The sequence below is a fragment of the Fukomys damarensis genome, unplaced genomic scaffold (assembly GCF_012274545.1).
Source record: "Fukomys damarensis isolate Sample0158 unplaced genomic scaffold, DMR_v1.0_HiC HiC_scaffold_36, whole genome shotgun sequence".
In the NCBI taxonomy this organism is placed as follows: Eukaryota; Metazoa; Chordata; class Mammalia; order Rodentia; family Bathyergidae; genus Fukomys; species Fukomys damarensis.
This window is the reverse complement of record NW_022900948.1, coordinates 48,618,594-48,642,494: the sequence shown is the minus strand read 5'-3', so window position 1 is coordinate 48,642,494 and position 23,901 is coordinate 48,618,594. Positions and strand designations below refer to the sequence as shown.

General features: G+C 53.7%; 2 protein-coding genes across 2 annotated transcripts; one reads left to right on the top strand and one right to left on the bottom strand.

Annotated features, from left to right (window-relative positions):
• Positions 1 to 7,055, top strand: Inpp5e (inositol polyphosphate-5-phosphatase E; the record flags this gene model as incomplete). Its single annotated transcript, XM_010608970.3, has 10 exons — positions 1 to 143; positions 2,793 to 2,916; positions 3,360 to 3,457; positions 4,124 to 4,248; positions 4,323 to 4,442; positions 4,615 to 4,722; positions 4,838 to 4,999; positions 5,062 to 5,177; positions 5,660 to 5,796; positions 6,124 to 7,055. Coding segments are annotated over 10 exons (1,266 nt in total), but the record flags the coding sequence as incomplete, so codon positions are not given.
• An 8,256-nt stretch (positions 7,056 to 15,311) lies between these two features.
• Pmpca (peptidase, mitochondrial processing subunit alpha) lies at positions 15,312 to 23,625 on the bottom strand. Its single transcript, XM_010608872.1, has 13 exons — positions 23,594 to 23,625; positions 23,045 to 23,247; positions 21,146 to 21,225; positions 20,815 to 20,897; positions 19,670 to 19,764; positions 18,749 to 18,849; positions 18,065 to 18,328; positions 17,802 to 17,894; positions 17,614 to 17,732; positions 17,403 to 17,493; positions 17,237 to 17,299; positions 16,423 to 16,567; positions 15,312 to 16,118 (listed from the first exon to the last, which is right to left on the bottom strand). Exons 1-13 carry the CDS (start codon positions 23,608 to 23,610, stop codon positions 15,949 to 15,951), a joined length of 1,524 nt encoding a protein of 507 aa, XP_010607174.1. The 5' UTR covers positions 23,611 to 23,625; the 3' UTR covers positions 15,312 to 15,948.
• Positions 23,626 to 23,901: the final 276 nt, after the last annotated feature.

Genomic DNA, 23,901 nt, shown 5'->3' with positions numbered 1-23,901 from the left:
ACCGTGGCCAGGCTGGTGCGCGCCCACAGCAGCCTGGGCCCCAGCCGGCCTCGGAGCCCCCTGGCCTGTGACGACCACTCGCTGCTCTCGGCCAGGTCCTTCGGCCTCCTGGCCCCCATCCGCACCAAGGATGTCCGCAGCAGGTAGGTACTGTCCGCAGGCCTGGCGTACTTGGATAGATAACCACACCGTGTGCCGCTGCCTCCTGCGGGGCACCTTGGCTGGGCACAGGCTGGCATCTCACCAGGACGTTAGGCAGACGCAGACCTGCCTGGCCGAGGGACCCCGAGCTGACACACACTGGCCAGGGAGGGCACCTCTATCTCCCGACCGGTGCTGTCAAGAGTCCTGGTCCTCCCGTGCTCTGTGATGACCTGGCAGATCACAGCCTGTGCTCACCCATGAGCTCCCCTTGCAGGCCCGCTCTTGGGTTGGGATCTGCTCATGGCCTGAGAGGGGCACTTGGCCCTCAACCCTTCTGTTGCCCAGCAGGGGGTGTGTGCAGGGAGAGTTGGGAAGTGATCCTGCATCAGCCTCCCGGCCACCTGGACCCATGATCACAGATTTAGTGGCTCAAGCGGCTTGAACACGAGGGAACATGGCTCTCCTGGCTCTGGAGGCAGGGCTGGCTGCCCCCTCTGAGGGCCTAGGAAATCCTTTCCCCTCTCCGTCCAGCTGTGGCTGCTCACTTGTGTGTTGTCCCTGAAGCTTGGGCCATCCTGAGTCCCAGGTGACCTGGAGATCTAGCCAGTTCCATCTGCACGGTGGCCATGCCTTGGCCCCCTCAGCCCCCACAGTCTCTCAGGTCTCCTTAACTCCCTGCATCTGGGCACAGCGTGCTCCTCCCAGCACCTGTACACAGGTGTGCCAGAGTTTTTCCCTTCTTTTTTTTTTTTTTTTTTTAAGCAGTACTCAGGATTGATCCCTGGACTTTCCACTGAGGTATGGCTCTTTTTAGTTTTTATTTTGAAATATAATCTGACTTACCCAAGCTAGGCTTGAACTTGCAATCTTCCTGCCTCAGCCTCCCTAGTGCTGGGATTACAGGCAAATGTCACCACACCGAGTTTAATAGTCAGTGTCTGTTTTCAAGAAAAGTGTGTAAGATTTTCGTAGCAACTTGGGATTAACAGAGTGAGTTGGGGCTTTGAAAAACACGAGGGTGTTCACAAACTGATGTTGCTGATCTCTTTCTTGGGACCTGGGGGAGGGCGGTGACATAGTGAGCAGGACAGACACATAGGGCGGAGACCCGCTAGGGAAGTGGCATCGGCTAGGGCCCGGCAGGTGGGCAACTCATGGTCAGCCACATGCTGCTGGGTTAGCCCAACCCCAGAGAAACATTGCACCCTGGTGTCCCCAGCTGCCCTCTGACACCCACAGCACCATCTCCACACACCCCAGGCCTCACTGCGGTGTGTTCCCCACATGTGGGACCCGGGAGGACAAAATGACTAGGAAAAAGCAACCTCGAGAGACGAGATCACATCCACAGGGTTCAGGGACCCCTTGTGTCCCTGCAGCAAGAGGCAAGGCTCTGAGAAGTGGACCACTTGGACGGCTCAGGCCAGGTCCTGTGAGCTGGCTGCTCCGTCCTGCTGTCCTGGGCCTGGCACAGGTGGAGCCGGCACCCCTCAGGCCCAGCCCAGGTGCAAGAAGGAATCTGATCATGTGTTCCCCGTGCAGGGACAGACCACTGGGCCTCCCAGCACACGGGTGATTTGTGGTGGGGTGTGGGGGCGCAACAGGAGCCCTCATAGAATTTTTTATCAGGCAGGGTCTTGCTTTGTAGTTCAGGCTGACTTTAAACTCATTGTGTAGTCCAGCCTATCCTCAAAATCACAATGAGCCTCCTGCCTCAGCTTCTCAAGTGCTAGATCGCAGGCATGCACCACCACACCTGGCTCACCGTAGAATTAGACGCAGGCAGAGCAGATGCAGAGTGGACATCGTCTGGGTCCTAGTGGGAAGCAGCTTGTCCTTAGCCCTGGTGCGGGGCCAGGAAGAGAGGTGGGTGTGGTCCTGGAGGCATGAAGTCAGCCAGGTGGAGGGCTTAGCAGGCGGACCCCTGGCCGGGGCGGCGAGCCGGGAGTGGGTGCAGCAGTTGCGAAGTCTGGATATCAGAGTTTCTGGGCACAGGTGCACCTGTCATTCCACATAGGTTGCATCTCCTTAAGGCAGGTACCTGCGTGTGTCCTGGGGAGGTTCAGTAGAGCGTGCTGTTTGTTACGGACGTTGGAGCACCGCTGGGTGGGCTGATCATTCGTGTCGTTTTGTTTTCACTACTGGAAGTCGAACCTAAAACCTCTGCCACTGTGCTGTGCCATGGCCCTGCAACAGTGTCTAAGTTGCCCAGGCTGAGCTCAAACTTGCAGTTCTCCTGCCTCGGCTTCCTGAGGAGCTGGGGTGACAGGTGTGTCCTGGATATAGGCATATTCACCCCAGCCTTTTCCACTTTCTCCAGTCTGCCCCTCAGGCTCGGCCTGTGGGAAAATCGGAGAGCCAGGCCACCCCAGCCCTGCCCCCTGCTGAGGGCAGGCAAATGCCTCTCAGGCCCTCTGGCCTCCCAGGTGTCATCTGTAAAACAGCCCCTGGGACACCTTCACATTCCCTTCCTGGGAGCAATACTTGCCTTGAGCCTGTACAGCAGGTAGACCCTGGTACTGCTTCCCAGCTTGGGAGCCCCATCCCACAGGGCTGCAAGTGTCTGCTGTGTGCCAGTCTTGGGGGCTAAGCCTGAGCCACCCCCTGTAGCTCCGTCCCTGCCTGGCCTCATGCAGCTCTCCCTGCAGGAGCTACCTGGAGGGCAGCCTCCTGGCCAGCGGGGCCCTGCTGGGAGCGGATGAGCTGGCCCAGTACTTCCCTGACCGCAGCATGGCCCTCTTTGTGGCCACCTGGAACATGCAGGGCCAGAAGGTGAGAGTGGGCAAGGCGCCGTGTCCTCCAGCCCCTGCAGCCCTGCTGTGGGCTGTGAAGGGCACCTCCCAGGAGACCCAGCATCCCAGCGGCACCTCTCTGGCTCAAGGCTCCTTGAGGGGCCAGGGTTGGGAGTGGGAGGATGTGCTGGGTGGCCCTTGCTGAGAGACCAGGTGCCCATGAGCTGGGGCACAGCAGGGAGGGGCTGCAGACACTGCCTCGGCTGCAGACTTCAAGGTACAAAAAAAATGAAGCTGAGGTAGGGTGGCATGCGTGTGGCATGTCCAGGTCCCTGGGAGTCTGTGGAGAGATCTCCTTGTACAGCCTCAGTTTCCTCTCTGGAGGAGATGCTATGTGTCTGGCTCAGGGTGGCAGAGCAGGGACCCCAGCTCCTCCCAGCCTGCGGGGAGCCCGGGCCCAACAGACCATGTCTTTTGCTGCAGGAGCTGCCACCCAGCCTGGATGAGCTGTTGCTGCCTGCTGAGGCCGACTACACCCAGGACCTGTACGTCATCGGTGTGCAGGAGGGCTGCTCGGACAGGTAGGGCCAGCCAGGTGGGCGCCCCAGGCCAGGCCGCATGGGCCCGGCAGCTGCTTCTAGACAACTTACCACAGAGGGTGTGTGCTATGCTAAACGAGCAGTTATCAGGAGTGTAAGGGCAGCAAGAGCAGTGCTGGGTCCCCCGTGCCCCCCAAACTGGGGACTGTGCCCAGGCCTTGGCCCTGAGTTCCATCCCCAGCCCTGCTTTAGTCTCCTCATTCTGAGGAATCTCCTGCAGTAGCCCAGGCACGTGCTACCGTGCCTGGCCACTCTGGGCTGGCCCAGAAGGGCCTTGCTAGCCTGCGTGACCTGACAGTACCCTGTGTCATTTTGTAGTCTGGGCACTGTTGATTGGGTGCCCTGGAGAACGATGGTGGAGACCCTGTCACTGTGGCTCTTGTGAGGCTGAGACTTCCAGGCAGGCAGAGGTCTCTGCAGAGTGTTGGGGAAGCACTCTGGTGGGTTTTGGGGGGCTTGGGATTGTCGCCTCCCAGTAGCATGAGGACCTGGCCTGCTGCTCCCAGAGTTCTGACCGTGGCCTCCAGCTTATCCAGCGTCCCCACTGCAAGGCGAGGTCAAGTCATGGGGTCCCCAGCATCTCAGGAGCTCTGTGGGCTGCAGGGCTAGGGGGCCCTGCACCCCACTGCCCCTCATCCCCCACCACAGGCGGGAGTGGGAGACGCGGCTGCAGGAGACACTGGGCCCGCGCTACGTGCTGCTGTCCTCAGCGGCCCATGGCGTGCTGTACCTGTCCCTGTTCATCCGCAGGGACCTCATCTGGTTCTGCTCAGGTAGGTCCCGCAGCCCTAGGCGCCCTACCCAGGCGGCTTCTGCCCACGGGCACTGACCCCGCCCCGCCCCACAGAGGTGGAGTGTGCCACAGTGACCACGCGCATCGTGTCCCAGATCAAGACCAAGGGTGCCCTGGGCGCCGGCTTCACCTTCTTCGGCACCTCCTTCCTCTTCGTCACCTCCCACTTCACCTGTGAGTCACCAGCCCCTCCTCCCTGCCCTCTGCTCAGGAGTCCCAACCATGGGGACACAGACTCTGCCCCCTGGGACCTGCTCTCTCTGTAGTCCCTGCCATGCGGCCCCACTGCCTCCCAAGGCGGCTCCGTCGGGAGCCTTGCACCCCCAGCCTGCATCTGTCCCCACAGCTGGAGATGGGAAGGTGGCAGAGCGGCTGCTGGACTATAGCAGAACCGTCCAAGGCCTGGCCCTGCCCAGGAATGTGCCGGACACCAACCCCTACCGCTCCAGCGCAGGTGAGGTGGTCACCAGCCCGTGTCGGGGCCTGCCCTGGGCCACCGCCTGGCCGTGATTTAGGGGAGGGCATCACGGGCGCGGGCTGCCGGCCCACACACTGTCCTGTGTGCCCAGCGGATGTCACCACCCGCTTTGATGAGGTGTTCTGGTTTGGAGACTTTAACTTCCGCCTGGGTGGCGGGCGTGCCGCAGTGGAGGCAGCACTGAGGCAGGAGCGGGAGGCGGCCGTGCAGGCGCTGCTGCAGCAGGACCAGCTCACGCGAGAGATGAGGAGGGGTGAGTGACAGGTGGGGCGGGGCGGGCGGGCGGACGTGGGGCTGAGCACTGTGCCCTCGCAGGGTCCGTCTTCAGGGGCTTCCAGGAGCCGGATGTCGTCTTCTTGCCCTCCTACAAGTTTGACCTCGGGAAGGACACTTACGACAGCACCTCCAAGCAGAGGACACCCTCGTACACGGTAGGCCCGCCCTCGGTATGCATTGCTCCTGCTGCCCGATGCACCCAGGGCTGCCGTGAGCTGTGCCCGATGCCAGTGTGACACGGGCAGCCTCCTGCACAGGCCCATGGCCCAGGGCACTTGCGCTCTAGCTGGCCCGGCCATCCTCGGTGAGAGTGGTTCCCTCCCTCTGTGAGGTCTTGAGGCCCAGCAGGTGGCCCCAGAAGCACCCCAAGAGCCGGGCACTTGCCCCAGCCACGGCTAGATTCACACCCGGCCCTACTGTCCCTGTCAGCACCAGGAGTCAATGAGCGGGAGGTGCTAGCCTGGCCCTCTGTGCCCCATCTGGCTTCCACTCAGGCCATCGTGGTGTTGGGGCCCTGGAGGTAGAGCTGTGGGGTCAGGTGGTGGCCCCTGTGGTGCTGAAGCCCAGGTGCCAATGGCCCGCCGCACAGCGGCAAGGTTGCCTTCACCAGTGCCCCTGCTTCACGTCTCTCCCGAAGGACCGGGTGTTGTACAGAAGCCGCCACAAGGGGGACATCTGTCCAGTGACGTACTCTTCCTGCCCTGGGATCAAGACGTCTGACCACCGCCCTGTGTACGGCTTGTTCCGGGTGCGACTGAGGCCCGGGCGAGACAAGTGAGTCCCTGCTCCTCTGTCCCCTCTTGGAGCCTGGCTGGGCTCGGGCCAGGGGCAGTGGTGCCAGGTCCTAAGCTGGTGACAGATGGGGCTGCCCGCAGCGGTCTTGCAATGTCTCAACGGAGGGCTGCCGTGAGTCCACGCCTGTGCCCCTTGGGTGGCATGCGGAGGCTCGTCCTGTGACAGGGCCCAGGGTTCAGGCGCAGCTGGAGGGACAAGGCAGGGGCCCCGGGCAGCACACTGACCTCCCTGGGCCCTGTCCCTGCGTGTGACCTTTGGGGGCTGAGGGACATGGGCACCTCGTCACAGCATCATACCTCTCCACAGCATTCCGCTGGCTGCTGGCAAGTTTGACCGAGAGCTGTACCTGATAGGAATTAAAAGAAGGATTTCAAAAGAAATCCAGAGACAGCAAGCATTAAAGAACCAGAGCTCCAGCGCAGTCTGCACTGTGTCTTGAAGTCACTGAAGAGGACCCATCATCACAACTCAGGACACCCAACCAGAAGTCACTGGAAGAGATGGGACGTGCTCTGTGGCTACGGGGCCACCCTAGTTCTCGACAGGAAACCCAGGACAGCAGCGAGACCTGGCACCCCATACCCACTGGTGTCCCATGACCCCTCCCCCACGGGACAGCGTCTTCAGGGCCCCACCCCACACAGGGCAGATGTCTAAGCCACTGTGCCCACTGGTGAGGGCTGTGGGCTCCCCTCAATGTCCTGTGCGCACATCCTGAGCCCTGGGCCTGTGTGCCCGTCCCCACTGTCCCTCTCCTGCGCCCATGCCCCACTGGCATCTGCAGAAGTCAGGACACAGCCGGTGTCCTCCATGCCCTCAGCCCTGGCCTGCCCAGAGGCTGCTGAGGCTGAGGCAGCATCACAGCCAAAGCCAGACCCTTCCCGGTGGGATGGCCACCCTCTGCCAGCTCCTGTGACAGTCATGGGGTCCTGGCCCCGTCCCCCAGCTCAGACAGGACCACTCCCTTTACCACAGGCCACGTCTCGTTCAGAGACCTCACACCGAGGCCACGCCAGCTGAGACGCAGGCCGGCAGCTCCTTACCTTCCAGGGCCCGGACTGCTCTCATCTCCAGAAAAAGAGTGCGGACGTGAACATAGAGAAGCCTAGGGACGTCCGCTCCAGCCTGTTAAATTATTTATTTTTCCATATTTATATTTTAAAATAAATGCATCTATTGAATCTTAAATGCTTTCTGGCCTGAGTGCTAGAAGTCTGTATGCTTCCCTGTTCTCAGCACGGGTGGCTTCGGAAACCGGGGTCAGCTGCTGACAAGGGTCTTGGCGGTGTATCCTGTGCACAGCCAGAGACGATGCTACCAGGACAGAAAGGAGGGTCCCTCAGATTCAGAGGAGATCCAAGGAATCCGCGGTAGAACTTGATTTGCATCTACTTCCCAAACACAGCTGTCCACTGTAGAGCAAGCAGTGCCCAGCTGTCTCCTAACCCCAGCACACTATGCTCCGTGCTGTGTAACCACAAGTGCATGTGTCACTACTTTCACACGAACTAAAAACATGTCAGGAAGATTCTCAAAATGAGGGCTGGCCGGGGATCTAGCTCAGTGGCACTGTGCTTTCCTCTCAAGTGCAAGGTCCTGAGTTCAATCCCTGGTACCAAAAAACCAAGAACAAAACATGATTCTCAAAATGAGTAGGGTGTCATGGGTTCTACGTCTCCTCTGATCCACACCATAGACTACTGTGACCTTGGAGAATGTGTCCTAGTTTGGTCAGGGACCTGCAGCTGATGAGGTTGCGGGGGAAGCACAGCGCTGCCCTCAATGCCAGCTGTGATGTTTCAGGTGAACACATTTCACTTGGAAAGCTACTTGAGTGCAAATGAATCGGCCAGTGTTCATACACAAGCGTGAGATTGGGGTCTGGGGCTGCGGTTCAGTGGTGGAGCACTAGCCTAGCATGCTTGAGGCCTTGGGTTCAACGCGCTGCTACTGCAAAAAACAAAAACAAACAGTGGACTAGGACCAGACACAAGAATGGCTTCTAAAAACTTTGCTCTTAGGCAGGAGGACTGCAAGTTTAAGGCCATCCTGGACCAAATAGTGAGGTTTTCGTGTTTACTGGTGTTGCTATAGAGTGTTGTCTGGCATCAGGGCCAACAGTGACCTTGGGCAACAGGAGGCAAGACCAGGGCGAAAGTGTGCCGAGGAGGGGATGGGGTGCATCCTGGGATCCTGGCAGGGCAGGCGGAGGCTGGGGGAGACAGGATACTGTCTCCAGAATGCCAGGCACCAGGTTGACTGCCCCACAGTGGACACAGCCTGTGCCTCCTCAGAAGCTGGGGTGCTGTCCCTGCCAACCGGCTCCTTGACCCTCTTGGCTTGCATCCCCACAGGCAGCATATCCCAAGCTCTGTGCTGCAGGCACTCTCCCGGTGTTGGCACGGCAGCCTCAGGGGCCAGGGCTGCGCTGTGAGCCAGGGCTCACCCCTCCCTTCCTAAGGCTCTGATCCCAGGGGACTGCTGTCGCCGCAGGCGCAGGCAGATGCTCCCACTGGGCAAAGTCTTGAGATGTGGTTTCCAGGTGTTCCACAGGCAAGACCGAGACGAACAATGGGCTTACCATCCCCAGCCCTGTTTGCACGGAGGGGCTGGGCTTCTTGGCCATCAAGACAGACAATCCTGAGCCTACTCTCCAAAAAACTGAGCCACACAAATCTCACGCAACCCACGATGGCCACCTGTCACCAAGCAACCCTTAGAAGCCCTGCTGGACTGGCAGGAAGATGGCCTAGTGGTGAACAGCAGGGAAACAGCCTCTCGAAGATCTGGTACCCAGACATGGAATATAGCAATGTGATGAAGAGAAAGAGGACGGAATTGGGTTCCTGGGACACATCAAGGATCTGAAGCCCATGGGGAGAGGGAAGAGAGACTTCAGTGGAGGAGGCAGCAAGCAGCGTTTTCTTCCTGAGCCCTGACTCACTGCACAGGAGGGCGGCCTGAACCCGCAGACCCACAGGGATGACTGGTAACCCGAAGCCCCCAGAGAGACACGTCAGAGGAATGGACCAGTGGATGCCCCAGACTGCAATGGCTGGGAGCAGCTGTGGGCTGGCTCCATCAGCATGAGGCAGAACTGCGTGCAAGTCCGCAGGCAGCGAAGGCGCCAAGTCAAAGTCACGGGAGACACATGGCATGCTGCAGGCTGAACACAGGCTCCAGCCTCACAGCCAGAGACCAGCCCAAACTTCAGAACGACAGTGCAGGCTTGCTGGGATCATCACCACGGTCAGGAATCTGTGGCTGGCTTGTTGGGAGTGATCGACATGGATCTGGACGCTGCCCATTTTCTTTACCTTGAAGTGGACCTTTTCCTTGCTTGCCCTTGTTTTCATATAAATGTGCACATTGTTTCTAGTTTTTGGTATTTTTCTCTTTCCCTCCTGTCACGTTTCCCAAAGTTTGCGTAATCTTCCTTTGTTCTGCAGCCTTGCTTCTAATCTCTTCCTCTTCTATTTCTCTGCATTTCCCCTTTGAATGTTTTTTTCCTGTAACTTTCTCCCTTGAAAATAAAATCGCCATACTGAGGGTATTCTTACTGTATACAATTTTTGGCTTTGTTTAGGTTTTGTTATATAACCATAAATCTAGTTCATATGGTTAAAGTTGGCAAATGAATAGCCACCAGCTGGACATTTCCTAGGCTGTGTCTGATGATATTTATTGCTGACTGCACTACTTTAGCCAAGGTGACAGAACTGTTCTCATTGATTCTTCCTGGTGCGCCAAGACCGAGACTGCCTAAGGGTCACAGACAATGCTACAGGTCAGTGCCAAAGGACCAGGGGCTCGGCCAAATAGGCAGCACCTTCTCATTCCCAACAGATCGAAGAGGTAGGATCTTGCAAAAGACTGAAGCCCCAAAAGCCAGCTACACCTGGAAGATACCTCTGAGAAGCAGTCATTTCCTAAGGGTTCTAAATACTGGCAATAGGGCCGCGGATGTAGCTCAATGGCACCGTGCCTGCCTCACAAATGCAAGGTCCCAAATTCAATCCCTGGTACAAAAAAAAAGAAAGAAAAAGAATCCATGAAACAGATTTCAGCAGCTATCCAGATTAAAAATTCCACTGAAAGTAATGCAGCAGAATAAGCCAATGTGAGGATAGGCTATCAGATATAGAAGACAGGATTGCTGTTTGCAACCATGAAAAGAATGATCTCTTAAAAACAGCAAGGACTACAAAAAAAAAAAAAAAAAAAAAAAACTCAATCCATCAGCTGCTAGATGATGCAAAGAAGAATACAGTGGACCCTCGAGTTACAACCACCCTGACATATGAGCAACTTGGGTTATGACCGGAATTTTAACTTATGATCAAAGTCTTGAGTTACAACCTGAATGGCAGCCACTTGTGCTTCCAGATGGGTCTCAGATACAGATTTAACCCTTGAGCTCTGGAAAGATCATTACACCATCCTTTCCTCATTCAGGAGGCTGATGCAGGAGGATCGCTGTGAGTTCAAGACCAGCCTGAGCTACATAGTGAGTTCCAGGTCAGTCTCAACTATGTAGTGAGACCCTGTCTCAAACCCCTTTGTGAGGTTAACTGAGAAGTCCCAGGCCAAAGTTTCTTTAAGGACATGGAGATCTGCCTGATATATAGAAGAGAGATTTTATTTATTTATTTTTTGTTTTCATTTTTTTTTTCAGACAGAGTCTCACTATGTAGTTGAGACTGACCTGGAACTCACTATGTAGCCCAGGCTGATCTTGAACTCACAGCGATCCTCCTGCCTCAGCCTCCTGAGTGCAGGGATTACAGGTGTGAGCCACCAGGGCCAGCTAGAAGAGAGATTTTAAAAGCTGTGTAGAGGAGCCTGCGCCTTCAGTTACCAATGTGAGTTACAACCAGCACTGTAACATAAGATTGATTGGAGTCAATGAAAAAGCAGAAGATAGCACAAATGACATAGAAAAAAACCTGTTCACAGACATAATGGCAGAGAACTTCTCAAGCAGGGAAAAAATAATGTGATATACAGATGAGGCATATAGAACTCCAATTACCCATGATTTAAAAAAAATTACACCAAGAATCAAGATTCCAGAAGTTCAATGCAAGAACACAATGTTTGTTTGTTTGTTTGTTTGTTTTGGTATTGGGGAATCAAACTCCGGTCCTTGTGCTTGTGAAGCAGGCAGTGGAACCACTGAGCATGGTGGCTCACGCCTGTAATCCCAGCACTCAGGAGGCTGAGGCAGGAGGTTGCTGTGAGTTCGAGACCAGCCTAGGCTACATAGTGATTTCCCAGGTCAGTCTCAACTACATCGTGAGACCCTGTCTCAAAAAAACAAACAAACAAACAAACAGAAACCCCCCCCAAAAAAAAATAATGGCAAAAGAAACCACTAGAACTTCATAAACACATGGAGATTAAATAACTCCATTCAGCGGTTCTGCTGCTTGCCTTGCAAGTGAAAGGTCCTGAGTTCGATCCACAGTACCCAAAAAATTAAATAAGTAAATAAATAACTCTGTCCTGAATAACGAATGGGTCACAGATGAAATTAAAGCCATTAGACAGCGTCTATAATTAAACGACAATGTCAGTACAGCATACTGGAATTTATGGGCTGAAATGAAAGCAGTCCTATCCGGGAAATTTACAGCAGTAAATTTTCCTATCAGAAAAACAGCTGGGGATTTAGCTCAGTGGCACTGCGCCTGCCTCCCAAGCTCAAGGTCCTGAGTTCGATCCCCAGTACCAAGAAAATAAATAAATAAATAAAACAGAGCAAGCTCAAATAAACAACCTAACACTGAACCTCAAACTTTTAGAAAAAGAAGAGTAAGTCAAGCCTAAAAGCTTATACAAGGAAGGAAATTATAAAGATCAGACCAAAAATTAATGCAATGGAGATTCAGAAAACAATACAAAGAATCAATGAATCAAAGAGTTGGGTCTTTCAAAGATGAAATAAAACAGCCAACCTTATCAAAAAAGACTCAAATCCATGAAATTAGGAATGAAAAGGGTGAAATCACAACAGACTTCTGCAGAAATCCCAAAGATCATCAAAAGCCTACTTTGAGAACCGAATAGGATGGAAAACAGAAGAAATGCACAGGTTCCTAGATACATATGAGTTACCAAAGCTGAATCAAGAACATACAAAAATTATAAATAAACCAATATTGGCCAATGAAATTAAAGATGTAATTAACCTACCAACAAAGAAAAAGCCCAGGCCCTGATAGATTCATTGTTAAATTCTGTAAGAAATTTAGAGATCTAATGTCGCTACTTTTCAAAAAAAATTTTTTTGTTTTTCCCCATAAAAAATAATGATACGGGGCTGGAGATTTCGCTCAGTGGTGCCATCACCTGCCTCACAAGCACAAGGTCCCAAGTTCAATCCCTGGCACCAAAAAACAAACAAACAAAAAAGACAATTTATATGATTTAATTTGTGCCAGAGGTCCAGGATATGCAAACCCATCCAGACAGGATGTAGATTTGTGACTGCAGGCAGCTGGGAGAAGGGCAGGATGGGGAATGATAGCTTGAGTATGAAATCTCTACAGGGAGTGACAAAAATGTTCTGGGATTAGTTGGTAATTGTTTTGGTTTTGGGGTGTTTTTTTGGTATTGGAGATCAAACTCTGGTCCTTGCGCTTATGAGGCAGGCGGCAGCACCACTGAGCTACATCCCCAGCCCACAGAGGTAATTGTCCTTTAACTTGTAACTACAAAAAAAAAAGCAGTGAGTTTTAAACGTCATTACTTTTAGGGAGTGCAGAAGATTTGACCCAGGGCCTCTAAGTACTCTACCCCTTAGCCTGGTTGTATAAAGATGGTGAATTTATTGTGTGACAATTAAAAAGAATAGGAAGTCTATTTTCTGAGACTGTACCAAGATTACAGTTTCCAAATACACTAAATGAAAAAAGAACAGAACAGTGGGGATGATATGCTACCATACTCTAAAACGTGTACACACACACACTTCTTATTATAAGCATAAAATATCAGCAAAGCAAAACTGGAAACCACTGACATTATTTCCCGGGTACCCTTCAGGATACTGCTTTGGACCTTCTGAATTTTGCAAAGTACAAGTATTACCACTTCCAATTTCATTTTTACAGAAAGAAAAAATAAGGAATACACTGATGCTTTATCTTTAGCATTTAAGAGATCAACTGCATTTTCTTCTGTAATAAAAAGATACTACCCCTTTATTGTTTAGCAACTGATGAGTATTTTCAGTGCTTAATAATAATTTCAATCATTATATGACTGTTTAACTTTTTAGTGGAGAAAAAGAAACCCAGGGATACAATACCTGCTGGTGGGCCAGGGATTTAGCTCAGTGGTTTTGCTGCCTGCCTCGCAAGCGCAGACCCGGGTTCGATCCCCGGTATCAAAAAACAAAAACAAACAAACAAACAAAAACAAAACCTGCTTGGCCTTCCAGTTTTGGTATTCAGATACTTGGGGGGCAGAGCTGGGCTGGGACCTTTAAGCACTGCTCCTCCGGCCGTTCTCTTGCTCTTCAGGCGTGCTGTTGGGCAGCTGGCACACAACCCCTTCCTCCTATGACGTGGCCTCTTCATAAAGAACATGAAGAATCTCACACTCAGTATTACCTCCTACTTTCTTCTCATCATAAACCCTTGTTTCAAGTCTTTTGTAAGATATACTGTTACCTGTTCCCAACACAAACGGCATGAAACCATCTTTCAGGAAATAATTCACATCGGTGGTGGTCAATGATAACTCCTCTGCCACTGGGTTCTCTCACTTATCAACCACTTTTTCTTCATCTAAAATGGGCCACTCACACCTTCATCATGGCCACTCCATAACTAACACCCCGAAAAGTTCACTGTATTTTATGGTCGGGGCTCATGGTGCCACAGAAGGAGCAAGAAGAACACCTAACAAAAGCTCAGCTTATTAGGGGACGCTTCCCGGACAAGGTGAAATCTAAGAAAAAACCTGAGGCAGTAAGCTGGGGGAAGAAGGTGGCAAAGACTATCTGAACCTTCTCGACCTACAGCGCCCACACTAATGTACTTCAGTCCTGGTCCGGATGCAAGTTCTTGGCCTAGTGTGGTTTTTCCAGCTCCTGGTGTACGGTGACCAGGATGTTCAGGAGCACCACAGTCCCCGACGCCACACCCGGGTGGTGTTAGCTCACTCTCCCTGCATACTGCGGGGCCTCAAAATCTTTCATGGAACTGAAAGGGAAGCAATACCCCCGAATTCATTCCCAGAAGGGCCAGCGATTTAGCTCAGTGGCACCACGCCTGGCCCACAACCGCAAAGTCCTGAGTTCAATCCCTGGCACCAAGAAAAAAAAAAGAAAGTGCTTGACTAAATTCATTCCTGAAAGCAAGAATTACCCCAATACCAAAACCACAGAAGGATCCAAACAAAAGAACAGAACTATAGGGCAATTTCCCTAATGAACACAGACGCAAAAATCCTCAGTAAGATACTGGCAAACAGAATGCAGCAAATCATCACGAAGGTTAGACACCATGACCAAGTAGGATCCATCCTGGGACGCAGGGGTGGTTCATACACAGGTAAATCAACAATTGTAATATACCATATTAACAGAGCCAAGGCCAAGAACCATATGGTCATCTCAATAGATGCAGAAAAAGCGTCTGACAAAGTCCAGTGCCCATTCATGATAAACAAAAGACCCTGCAGAAAATTGGTACAGATGGTCTGTATCTCAATCTGATAAAAGCCATCTATTGACAAACCAACAGCCAACATTTTATTAAATGGACAAGAAGTGAAAGCTTTCACTCTAAAATCAGCAATCAATCTAACAGAGAAAGTAAAAGACCTTTACATGGAAAACTACAGTACTCTGAAAAAGAAGATCAAAGAGGATACCAGAAAATGAAAAGATATCCCTTTTCTTGGGTAGGAAGAACCAATACAGTGAAAACGCCATACTAGTAGGGTGTGGTAGCACACGCCTATAATCTCAGCACTTGGGAGGCTGAGGCAGGAGGATCGCTGTGAGTTCGAGACCAGCCTGGGCTCCATAGTGAGTTCCAGGTCAGTCTCAACTACACAGTGAGACCCTATCTCAAAAGACAAACAAACAAAAAAATCCAAACAAAACCTACTTGAAAGAATGGCTGGGCCAGGGATTTAGCTCAGAGGTTCTGCTGCCTGCCTTGCAAGCGCAAGGACCCACGTTCCATCCCCGGTACCAAAAAAAAGAAAAAAAAAAAACCAAAAAAAACAAAAAAAACAAAACCCAAAAATGACCAAACTTCCAAAATTGGTAGAATGCAATCCTGATCAAAATTCCAATAAATGTATCTCACAGAGTTAGAAAAAACAATCCTAAAATTCATTTGGAGCCATAAAAGACCTAGAAAATTAAAAGCAATTTTGGGCAAAAGGCAAGAAAGGGGGCATCACAATCCCTGACCTGAAAGTATATTACAAAGCTACTGTGACAGAAACAGCACAGTACTGGCAAAAAACAGACCTGAAGATCAAACAGCTTTTATTTAGTGGTACTGGGACTGAAGCCAGCTTCCCCTCACCTCCCCGTTCCCTTTAAATTTTAAAACATGAGACAGAGTCTCACTAAGTTGCCCAGGCTGGACTCAAACTTGGAATCCTCCTGTTTCCGAGTGCTAGAATCACAGGGTTGTACTGCCAAGGACTGTGTGACTGCGTGTAGCCTCAACTCCGCCTTGCCAAGTGAAGACAGCACGGCAGGAGGTGTCACCCTTTTCTTAGCAGAGATGGTGGCAGGGTACGCACACACACACTCCTGCTTTGTCTGGTCTGCCCAGTGCGGCCTGCAGGCTGGGGAGGCTGAGACCGCAGCCTAAGGCCCTGGCATGGCCTCTGGCACGGAGAGTCTGCAAGAGAATGAGTGCCCCAACCCGAGTGGGTGCCGCCTTCCATCCAGGAAGAAAGGAAATTTACCCCCACCTGGCCAGCTCCTTTCCGCAGGGGCAAAAGATGCAGGCTGGAGCAGCCATGGTAACTCTGCTTGTACAAGTCCGAGCGCCCCTCTGTGCACACTGTTCAGAGCCAGGCACCCTCACACCAGTCCACACAGCACGCGTGTGCAAAGCACTGTCCACGGCTGGGTCCCCAGCATCTCAAGGGACCCTACCGGAAGAGCCGGTACATCCTGGGCAGGCGCCCATCCCGGCTCAACAGTGCAGCCTGGATGTTCTCATAGCTGGGCAGCCTGCTCAGGTCGCCCAGGGCCGCCACGGCGGGCTTCCCACGCAGCATCTTCCCAGCCACCCGCTTGATGTCCTCCGGCTTCACGTCACCTAGCGCAGAGCACGATGGATCAGGCAGAGCCGCGCATCTCCACCCAACGCGGACTGCGGTGAGGGCAGGAGGAGGGAGTGGGCTTCCTGACAGATCGGGAGAGAGCCCAGCACCCAGGCTCCCCCACCTATCAGCCTGGAAGAGCCCAGCACACAAATGTGGCTGAGACGCCCTGCACAGGCACGTGAGGCAGGGGCCACTAAGCACCGGGGACTAGCTGGGCCTGAGGAGCCCGAAGGAGGAGCCCCTGGGTACGGAGGGCGGGTCACCTCCTGAGGAGCCCGCTGGCACAGCTGTACTCACGGATGAGCATGCAGAGCTCATGGGGCAGCTTTCGGGAGTGGGTGGCCAGCACCTGCCGCCCCACGTCCTCGAAGATCACGGGTCTGGATTCCAGGTTCATCATGAGCATGGACATCAGCTGCGTCTTGGCCCGCTCCAGCTCAACCTGAGGGCCACAGGCAGCCATCCCTCACATCACCCGCAGCCAGCGAAGGGATCACAGGATCTCAGCAGGGCCCCGCCTGTGTGCAACACCAAGCATGGGTGCACGGGTGGGAGCAGCTGCCTCTGGGTCCATTTCCTGGGAGGGGGCTGCGCGAGGGACAGGGTCAAATATGCCCCTTGATTCCTCTTTGCTATAGGAGATTAAGTGGTTCTGGTTCACCAGGGCCAGTGCAGTGGACCTAAGCAACAGGTCAGCAGTCCCTCGGGCTTCAGGGAGCAGCCTGCAAGATAGCACTGCACTGAGCCCCTAGCAACTGGGGACAAGCGAGCCCCAGAAAGGCCCCAGGAGGGCCACGCCTGTGGGTCTGGCAGTCATTGTACCTTCAAAGACAAACACTAAAAGATCAGCTGTGGATGCTTTTTCTGGTGGGGCAGGGATTGGACCCAGGGCCTTGCCAATGCCAGACGAGTTCTACCTTCCAGCCTAGGTCCAGGCACCAGAGCCAGGCCGCAGCCAGGAAGGCCCCACACGGCGTCCACTCTACACTGTCCTCAAAAGGTGGCTGAGGAGGACACACAAACTGCCCTAGGGACACTGCTGGCCACCCCCAACTGGACCCTCCTTGCCGATGCCACGGGCAGGTCCAGAAGTGGTTCCGGCCTTTCTCACCGTGTCCACAGTTCCAGCCATCAGGATAAATTCCTTTGTGATGATTTCCACCATTTCTCGAACCTATGAAGACAGTGGGAAATGAGGGTGTGAGCAGGGCCATGGGCCTCAGCAGCCCCAAGCAGGACGCTGGGCGAGGCTCCCGCGTCCCGACGCGCACCCGCACCTGTCTCGGGTCAGCACTGGCATGAATGCACAGGAGGCCGGTGTCCTCGTAGCTGTGGTGATAGGAGGTGGCGTTGTACATCCAGTGGTGCCTGTGAGAGGACAAGGAGCCAGGGCAGAGGTGACTGGGAAGCATCAAGCTGCAGGCACCACAGAGCGGGCACCATGGCCTCAAGGTCCACTCACACGAGGTGCCTGGGGACACCACGGACCTGTTGAGCACGTTGAGGTAGAGCCTGGAGAACATGCCCTTGCCGGGGCCGCCAGCTGAGAAGGAGCCGCCGCCCCCCATCATCATGTTCAGCACGGCGAAGGGGATGAAGTCGTCCTCCTGCGGGTGGGAGGACCACTCAGCCGGGAGCCACCCTCACACAGGATGCCACCCGCTGCGCCCACTCACCAGGAAGGAGCAGCTCTCGAGGCCCAGCATGATGTGTGTGAGCTCGGGGATGGGGGTCGGGCCCAGGCTGACATTGGACATGTCCCGCTCCAGCTGCAGCAAGACCAAGGCAGTGCCACCGCAGGCCTCAGGGCCGTGCCCTGGACAACGCCACGCACCTCCCAGGACTCGGCACGGGGTCCCAGGCTGCTTGGCATGCAGAGGGACAGCGCAGGATGGGTAGCCACACGCAGGGCACCAGAGGTCACACAGCACCGCGTTACCTTGATGATCCCACCAGTGTATTGCGCCACCGATCTGTCCACGTCCACGGCCCCTGGGTCCCCCCAGGTGGGCTGCACCCCCAGGAGGTGCTTAGCAGCAGCCTCCACCAGGCGCTCGTGCTCCACGCCCACACCAGCCAGCACCATGCGCGCGGGCACATAGTAGTCCCTCAGGTAGGAATGAAGCACTTCCCGGTTGATCCTGGCGATGTTCTCGGAGGGGCAGAATCGGTGGAGGCCCACCGTGTTTCCTCTGTAAGCAGCCTGAGGGAGGGCAGGACACAAGCGCCAGAACACATAAGGGCCCCCGGTGAGAAGCTGTCGCCTGCCACCAGCTGAGCCTCTGGACAAACCTGACACCCATGGACAGCTCAACCGTGGTTTGGTATCAGCAGCTCACTCTGGTGCATGCAAAAAAGTAGCGAAGCCTACCTCTCTGAGTGAAAAGTAAAGAAAACCAAGCAAGTAAAATGAGGGTTCACTCTAGAGGCGGAAATGGTGTTCAGCCTGTCACTGCAAGAGAAGGAAATGAAACTCCCACAGTGAAGACGGCTTGCCTGCCTGACACACACAGGCCCGGGCTCCACACGAGTGAGCGACTCAGTGTTCTGTGGACACCCAGGGCCCACAGCACAGCAGGCCCTCGCCTCCTGGGGGCTGTGAGGCACTGTGCGTTCCTGTTACCTCGTGGATCATCTCAGTGAGCAGTGGTTCCGGGTCAGGCCGCATGTCCAAGTCCTGCAGCTCGAACTGGACAGCCGTCCTTGTCATCTCCAGCTCGTCATCTGCGGGGAACCAGACAGGCCCCAGCCTGTGTCGGTGAGCGAGACCCTGCAGTACCGTCCTGAGGGCCCGAGCCGGCCACACCCGAGGGCGGCAGGCACTGTGGCCACCTCTGCCTCTGCCAGGCCAGAGGCTGGGAAACAGGAAGTGGGTACTCGGCCTGTCTGCGCTTCTCTCTGTGGGGTCCCAGCGGGAGCCCTGGCTGGCTCACCTGTGAAAGGCACGGGGGGACCTGACTTGTCTGTCCCAAGGCTCTGAAGACACAGACCGGACAGAAAGGCGCTCAGGGTAGGGGCACAGACCATTGCGGCCATTCCACCAGCTCCCTGCGGCCAAGGACCACAGGATCCAAACAGAACTGCAGGCCTGGCACAGCGGGGCCGGGCTGCTGGCCACACACAAGTCAGATGCCAGCACAGCCAGCAGCCCCTCCCGGAACCCTTCCAGCAGGGACTCAAGTCCTGTCATTTCCAAGGCCAGACTCCCAGCAGCACACCTGGCACGGTGTAAAGATAGTGTGAGAAGTGTTTCTGAAATGAAATTCCACTAAAAGCCTCGAAGGCACAGAGATGTGTCAGAGCACTGAGCACTCACGATGATGCCAGGGGCCACAGGACCCAGGGCAATGTGCACATAGAGTACACGCTTTATGCTGGGCCCTGGGCCTGCCAAGGACTTTCTGATCCCTGGCACTCTCCAGGTGAGTGGTCACTGCAGGGCAAGCCCCAGCCCCAAGAGCATGGCTGCTCCTCAGCACGGCGGCCACTGGCACCCCTCCTGTCCAAACCACGGGACCCCACACACCCCTAGTGCCATCCACACCTGTCAGGCATGGCTGCAGAACCACGTCGGCCAGCAAGCCCACCACGGTGTCTAAGCCTCTGTTGTCAGCAGACACAGCATACATGGTGGTGTCTCTGGAAGAAACAACCCAGTGACGCTGTCTGCACCCAGCACAACACCTCAGGCTGTGCTGTGTGCAGGGGGGACCTAACCACTGTGATCCAGGGCCAGCAGACTCACTTCCCTTCCCTCTTAGTAATGTGAGTTCCGGGCAGGAGGAACTACAGCACCCACAGGAGAAGCTCAGAGGGAAAGACACAGCTGAGTCACCACAGCTGATCCACCCAGGCTCTCTCCTAGGGGCCACTGCCCAGCCTGTGCCATGGACAAGTGACCCGACTGGCTGACAGAAATGTGCAGGTGGCTCGGGGGAAGAGGCTGGCCTGGCCTGGCCCTCGGGGACCCAGTCTAGCTGTCTGTCACTGTGTGAGGCCCTGCACAGTCACAAGCATGGGAAGTAAGGGGAGGGCAGGAGCAACGGCCTGAGCTGAGGACATAGCCACCCGCCAAAGAAGGAGCTCACTATGACCAGGAGCAGGAGTCTGGAGGACCAGATGTGCCAGCGAAATTCTCAGCACTCAACATGTGTGTTTGCGTTCAGCATGCAGACGGAAATCCCCAGCCGTTGCTAACCTTCTGATCTGTCTACCCCCCTACATCCCAGAGCTCTCTAAGTGTGCATGCAGCGCCCCCCAGTGTTCTCCTGCACTCTCCAGTCCACACAGCTCCCCTCCTTATCCCAAACAGCTGCTGCTGCTTCCTGCCAAACCACAGCCTCTCCTGCACCTGGGTCTAGAACACCCCAGCAGACCTGTCCAGAATAGTCCCAATGTCTCACTTCCGGATTCCCTTCCCAACTCCAGACCAAGTTCCTCACCACTGGCTCAGGCTCCCTCACCGCCCTGGGCTCTCAGGCCCGTGCTGTGGGAGCGGCCTCTGCCTGACCTGTGAACACCTTGGAACGGGGCCTGCATCAGCCCCAGCTGAAATAATGGGGCAGCATCTTTCCAAGGGCGACTTCCCAGGGTCACTGCCCCAGCCCATCCCACTCTCCATCGGAGCCAGGGCTCCCTTCTCACTGCCTGGGACGTGGACAGGAAGGAAGTGTGTACCGGCTGGTGTACCTGGAGGTCTGGCAGTCACAGATGCCCCCGTGCTTCTCCAAGGTGAGCAGAATCTCATCTCTGCTGTCAAATCGAGCAGTAGACTAACAAAAATAAACACAAAAGCATAAATTAGTAAGACAGCTGGGAAAATACGGCCTTTAAGAAAGTTTCCTTTTTTCAAAATACACAAACACAAATTACAGTTTAACTTAAAAGACTCCTTGTTGGTGGTAACTTAGTAATTCGAGTCAATTATCAAAATAACTATCCTAGGCAAGGGAAACCCTAAAAAACCCCAAAACATCCCTTCTTAAGCACAGTCTTCAAAATTCACACACTGGACACTGACCGAAAATGCCAACTTCTCCAAAAAGTGAGCAATTCCGCTAATGTATTTCGCTTCGTATCTTGATCCCGAATTAATAAGAACTGGTAATAAAAGAAAATAGGTTAAACCAGATATTCAAAATAGGCAACTTAATCAGGAGAAACCTTTCAAAACTGTGACTCCCAACAGCCAGAGATGATCAGATGAGGGCGACAGCCACATTCGTGGTCTTGTGATGACAGTCCCACAGCTATACTGTAGTGTCTTGGTTCTGAAACTTAATTTGTTTCATGACTTTGGGAAAGATGGCCATGTTGTGTCTGTCACCCCATGTGGAGTTTGTGAATCGAAGCAACGTTTCACTAAACACTTTTGTTTTGTTTTTTGGGGTGCTTTAAACAATTTATTTAATTGAAATATCATGTACTGACTTTGGGGGTGCGGTGAGACGGTCTATCTAGTTTAGATTGCCCTGGAACTCTGGTCTTGAACTCGCATCAATCCTTCTGCCTCAGCCTCCTGAGTGCTGGGATTACAGGAGTGCGCCACCTCATCCAGCAACTTCCATTTATTTTGATACATCTTGTCCCCAAGGTGATTTAGAGGATCTTCAAGCCAATATAAATATTTTGTAAATATGTGGCTATTTAGGTATACACTTATATAACAACTCATATCTTTCAGCAAGAAATACACTGAAGAGTAAACACCTGACAAAATTAACTGGGTATGATGAGAATCTGCTCCAAATATTTGTTTCTCTGTGGTAAAGGTACCATACACCTGTTCAATTAAGAAAACCACCCTTACAACACAAGATGATTTTTTATTTTTAAGTAGGGCCAAGGACACTTAGCCGCTAACCAGGTGCTGCACGGCAGAGCCACATCCCCAGCTTATGCCATGAATCCACAGGGAACAGGCTCCAGCCACTCAGGCTCCTTCCCTCGGTTCTCACAGAGTGTGCTTCTCTGAGCGGGGCAGGCCGGCACTCAGCTGGACGCAGGCCCCTTTCTCTTTGGCGTCCTTCCTTTTCTGGTCGTTTTCCTGGACACGTTTCAGGAAGCTATCTTGACTCTTTGAGTGTTTAATATGCTCAATACGCACATTAATCCTCCGGCAAGTATCTCTCCCTTAACTTGCTCGTTTACAACGATGCCAACAGCACGCTGGGTAACACTGTAGACTCTTCCAGTCTTGCCATGGTAACATTTGTGTGGCATTCCTTTTTGAACAGTACCCAATCCCTTGATGTCTGCAATATCAACCTTTTTGTACAGCCACATGTACGTGGCCAAAGGAACAACCCCACATTTTCTAAAAGGCCTAGAGAACATATACCGGGTTCCTCCCCTCCTTCCCTTTGTGTTTGTCATCTTGGCAAATCACTGGAAGATGGAGGTTCCGGCTGGAAGGGAATATTTCTGTTTGAAAACAGAAGCATTTGCGAACTGAGGCATTACACACCATTTGTGAAGGCCTACTGTGGTTTATGACGAAAACTTCTAGGATTATAGAAAGGTTAAAAAAAAATGGGGCCAGTGGAATCCTACCCAAAATACTACTACCGAAAATAGCCATTGTTCAAGTTCTCACTTTTTTTTTTTTTTCTTTTTCACAAGACTGAACCCAGGGGCACTGTACCACTTAGATACATCCCTATGCCTCCACCCCCTTTTTTGAGACAGGGTCTTACAAAATTGCCAGAATGATACCAGGACTTGAGTTTACAACCCTCCTGCCTCACCCTCCTGAGCAGCTCAGATCACAGGTGTGCACGACCTCACCACAAATTTCAGGTTTCTAACATGCTTCCAAGCAAAGCACGGTTCACAGGAGACTTGCTAATTAAGACTGACAGTCAGCTAAAGCACATCATGTTACAACTCGAGAAGCCACTTGCCACACAACGGTACTTACTTCCCACTGTACAAAACTGTCCAAACTTATTCTGAGACGCCACACGGAGGCCATTATCCAGTGTGGTAACTTTGGTTTCAAACTTTTCCTGTCCATCAAGTGTAGCAAAAATAGGCTTGGGTACTCCAGGCAAGGGAGTAGAGAGGGGGATGTTGGCGTAGGCGCCTCCACTACTAAACTGCCTGTGTGCAGAGAGTCCAAACCTGCAACAGAGAAAGCAGCCTATTACAACTGGGGAGGTGAGCACACTGGCGAGATCCACTTGGGTTTACTGGGCAACCATGTTCTGCCAGAATTAAGTCAACACTGCCTTTCTATGTGCCTTGAGAGACAGCACCAGGCGCGACCATGACCTTGGCTCAGTCACGACCCAAAGCCAGGCGGTTCGGTTCCTTGGTCCTAACTGCCCAGCACCCAAGCAGGCTTGTAACAAGAAGTGACTAAGAGCAGTTTGCGCCCCGCCCTTCCACAGCTCCCCTCGGCGGCCCAGCGCGGCCCTGCACCGTCTGGCCTCTGCCTCCCCTCCAGGGAGGTCCCGGTCAGAATTACTGGATCGCTGAGCTCATCACTGCCCGAGCCCCTGTCCTTCCGCAAGCCTGCCCCTTCGTCATCTCCTGGCTTAGCTGTCACCGCCGGCTCGCTCTCCCTCGTGACCGTCTAGCCTTTCCCATTTCGTAGCACAAAGCCTCTGCGTCAAGGCGACTCCCGAATGCCGACCCCGAGTCCACGATCGTCCGTCCCCGACCCCTCCGCCTCCCTCCCGTCACCGTGCGGCGCCGCGAGCGGTCCACACACGTTTCCCGCGGGACGGGACGGCCCGGCCGTGGAGTACGGGAAGAGACCTCGAGGTCGGGCTG

Bases quoted from the DNA above. Each gene is read 5' to 3' on its own strand.
- Pmpca (XM_010608872.1), bottom strand. The intron at 20,898-21,145 runs GTCAGTGTCCAG...TATTTTTGTTAG, and splicing joins TGGAGAAGTTGGCATTTTCG to TCTACTGCTCGATTTGACAG. The intron at 17,733-17,801 runs GTGAGTGGGCGC...TCCCACCCGCAG, and splicing joins TCGAGAGCTGCTCCTTCCTG to GAGGACGACTTCATCCCCTT.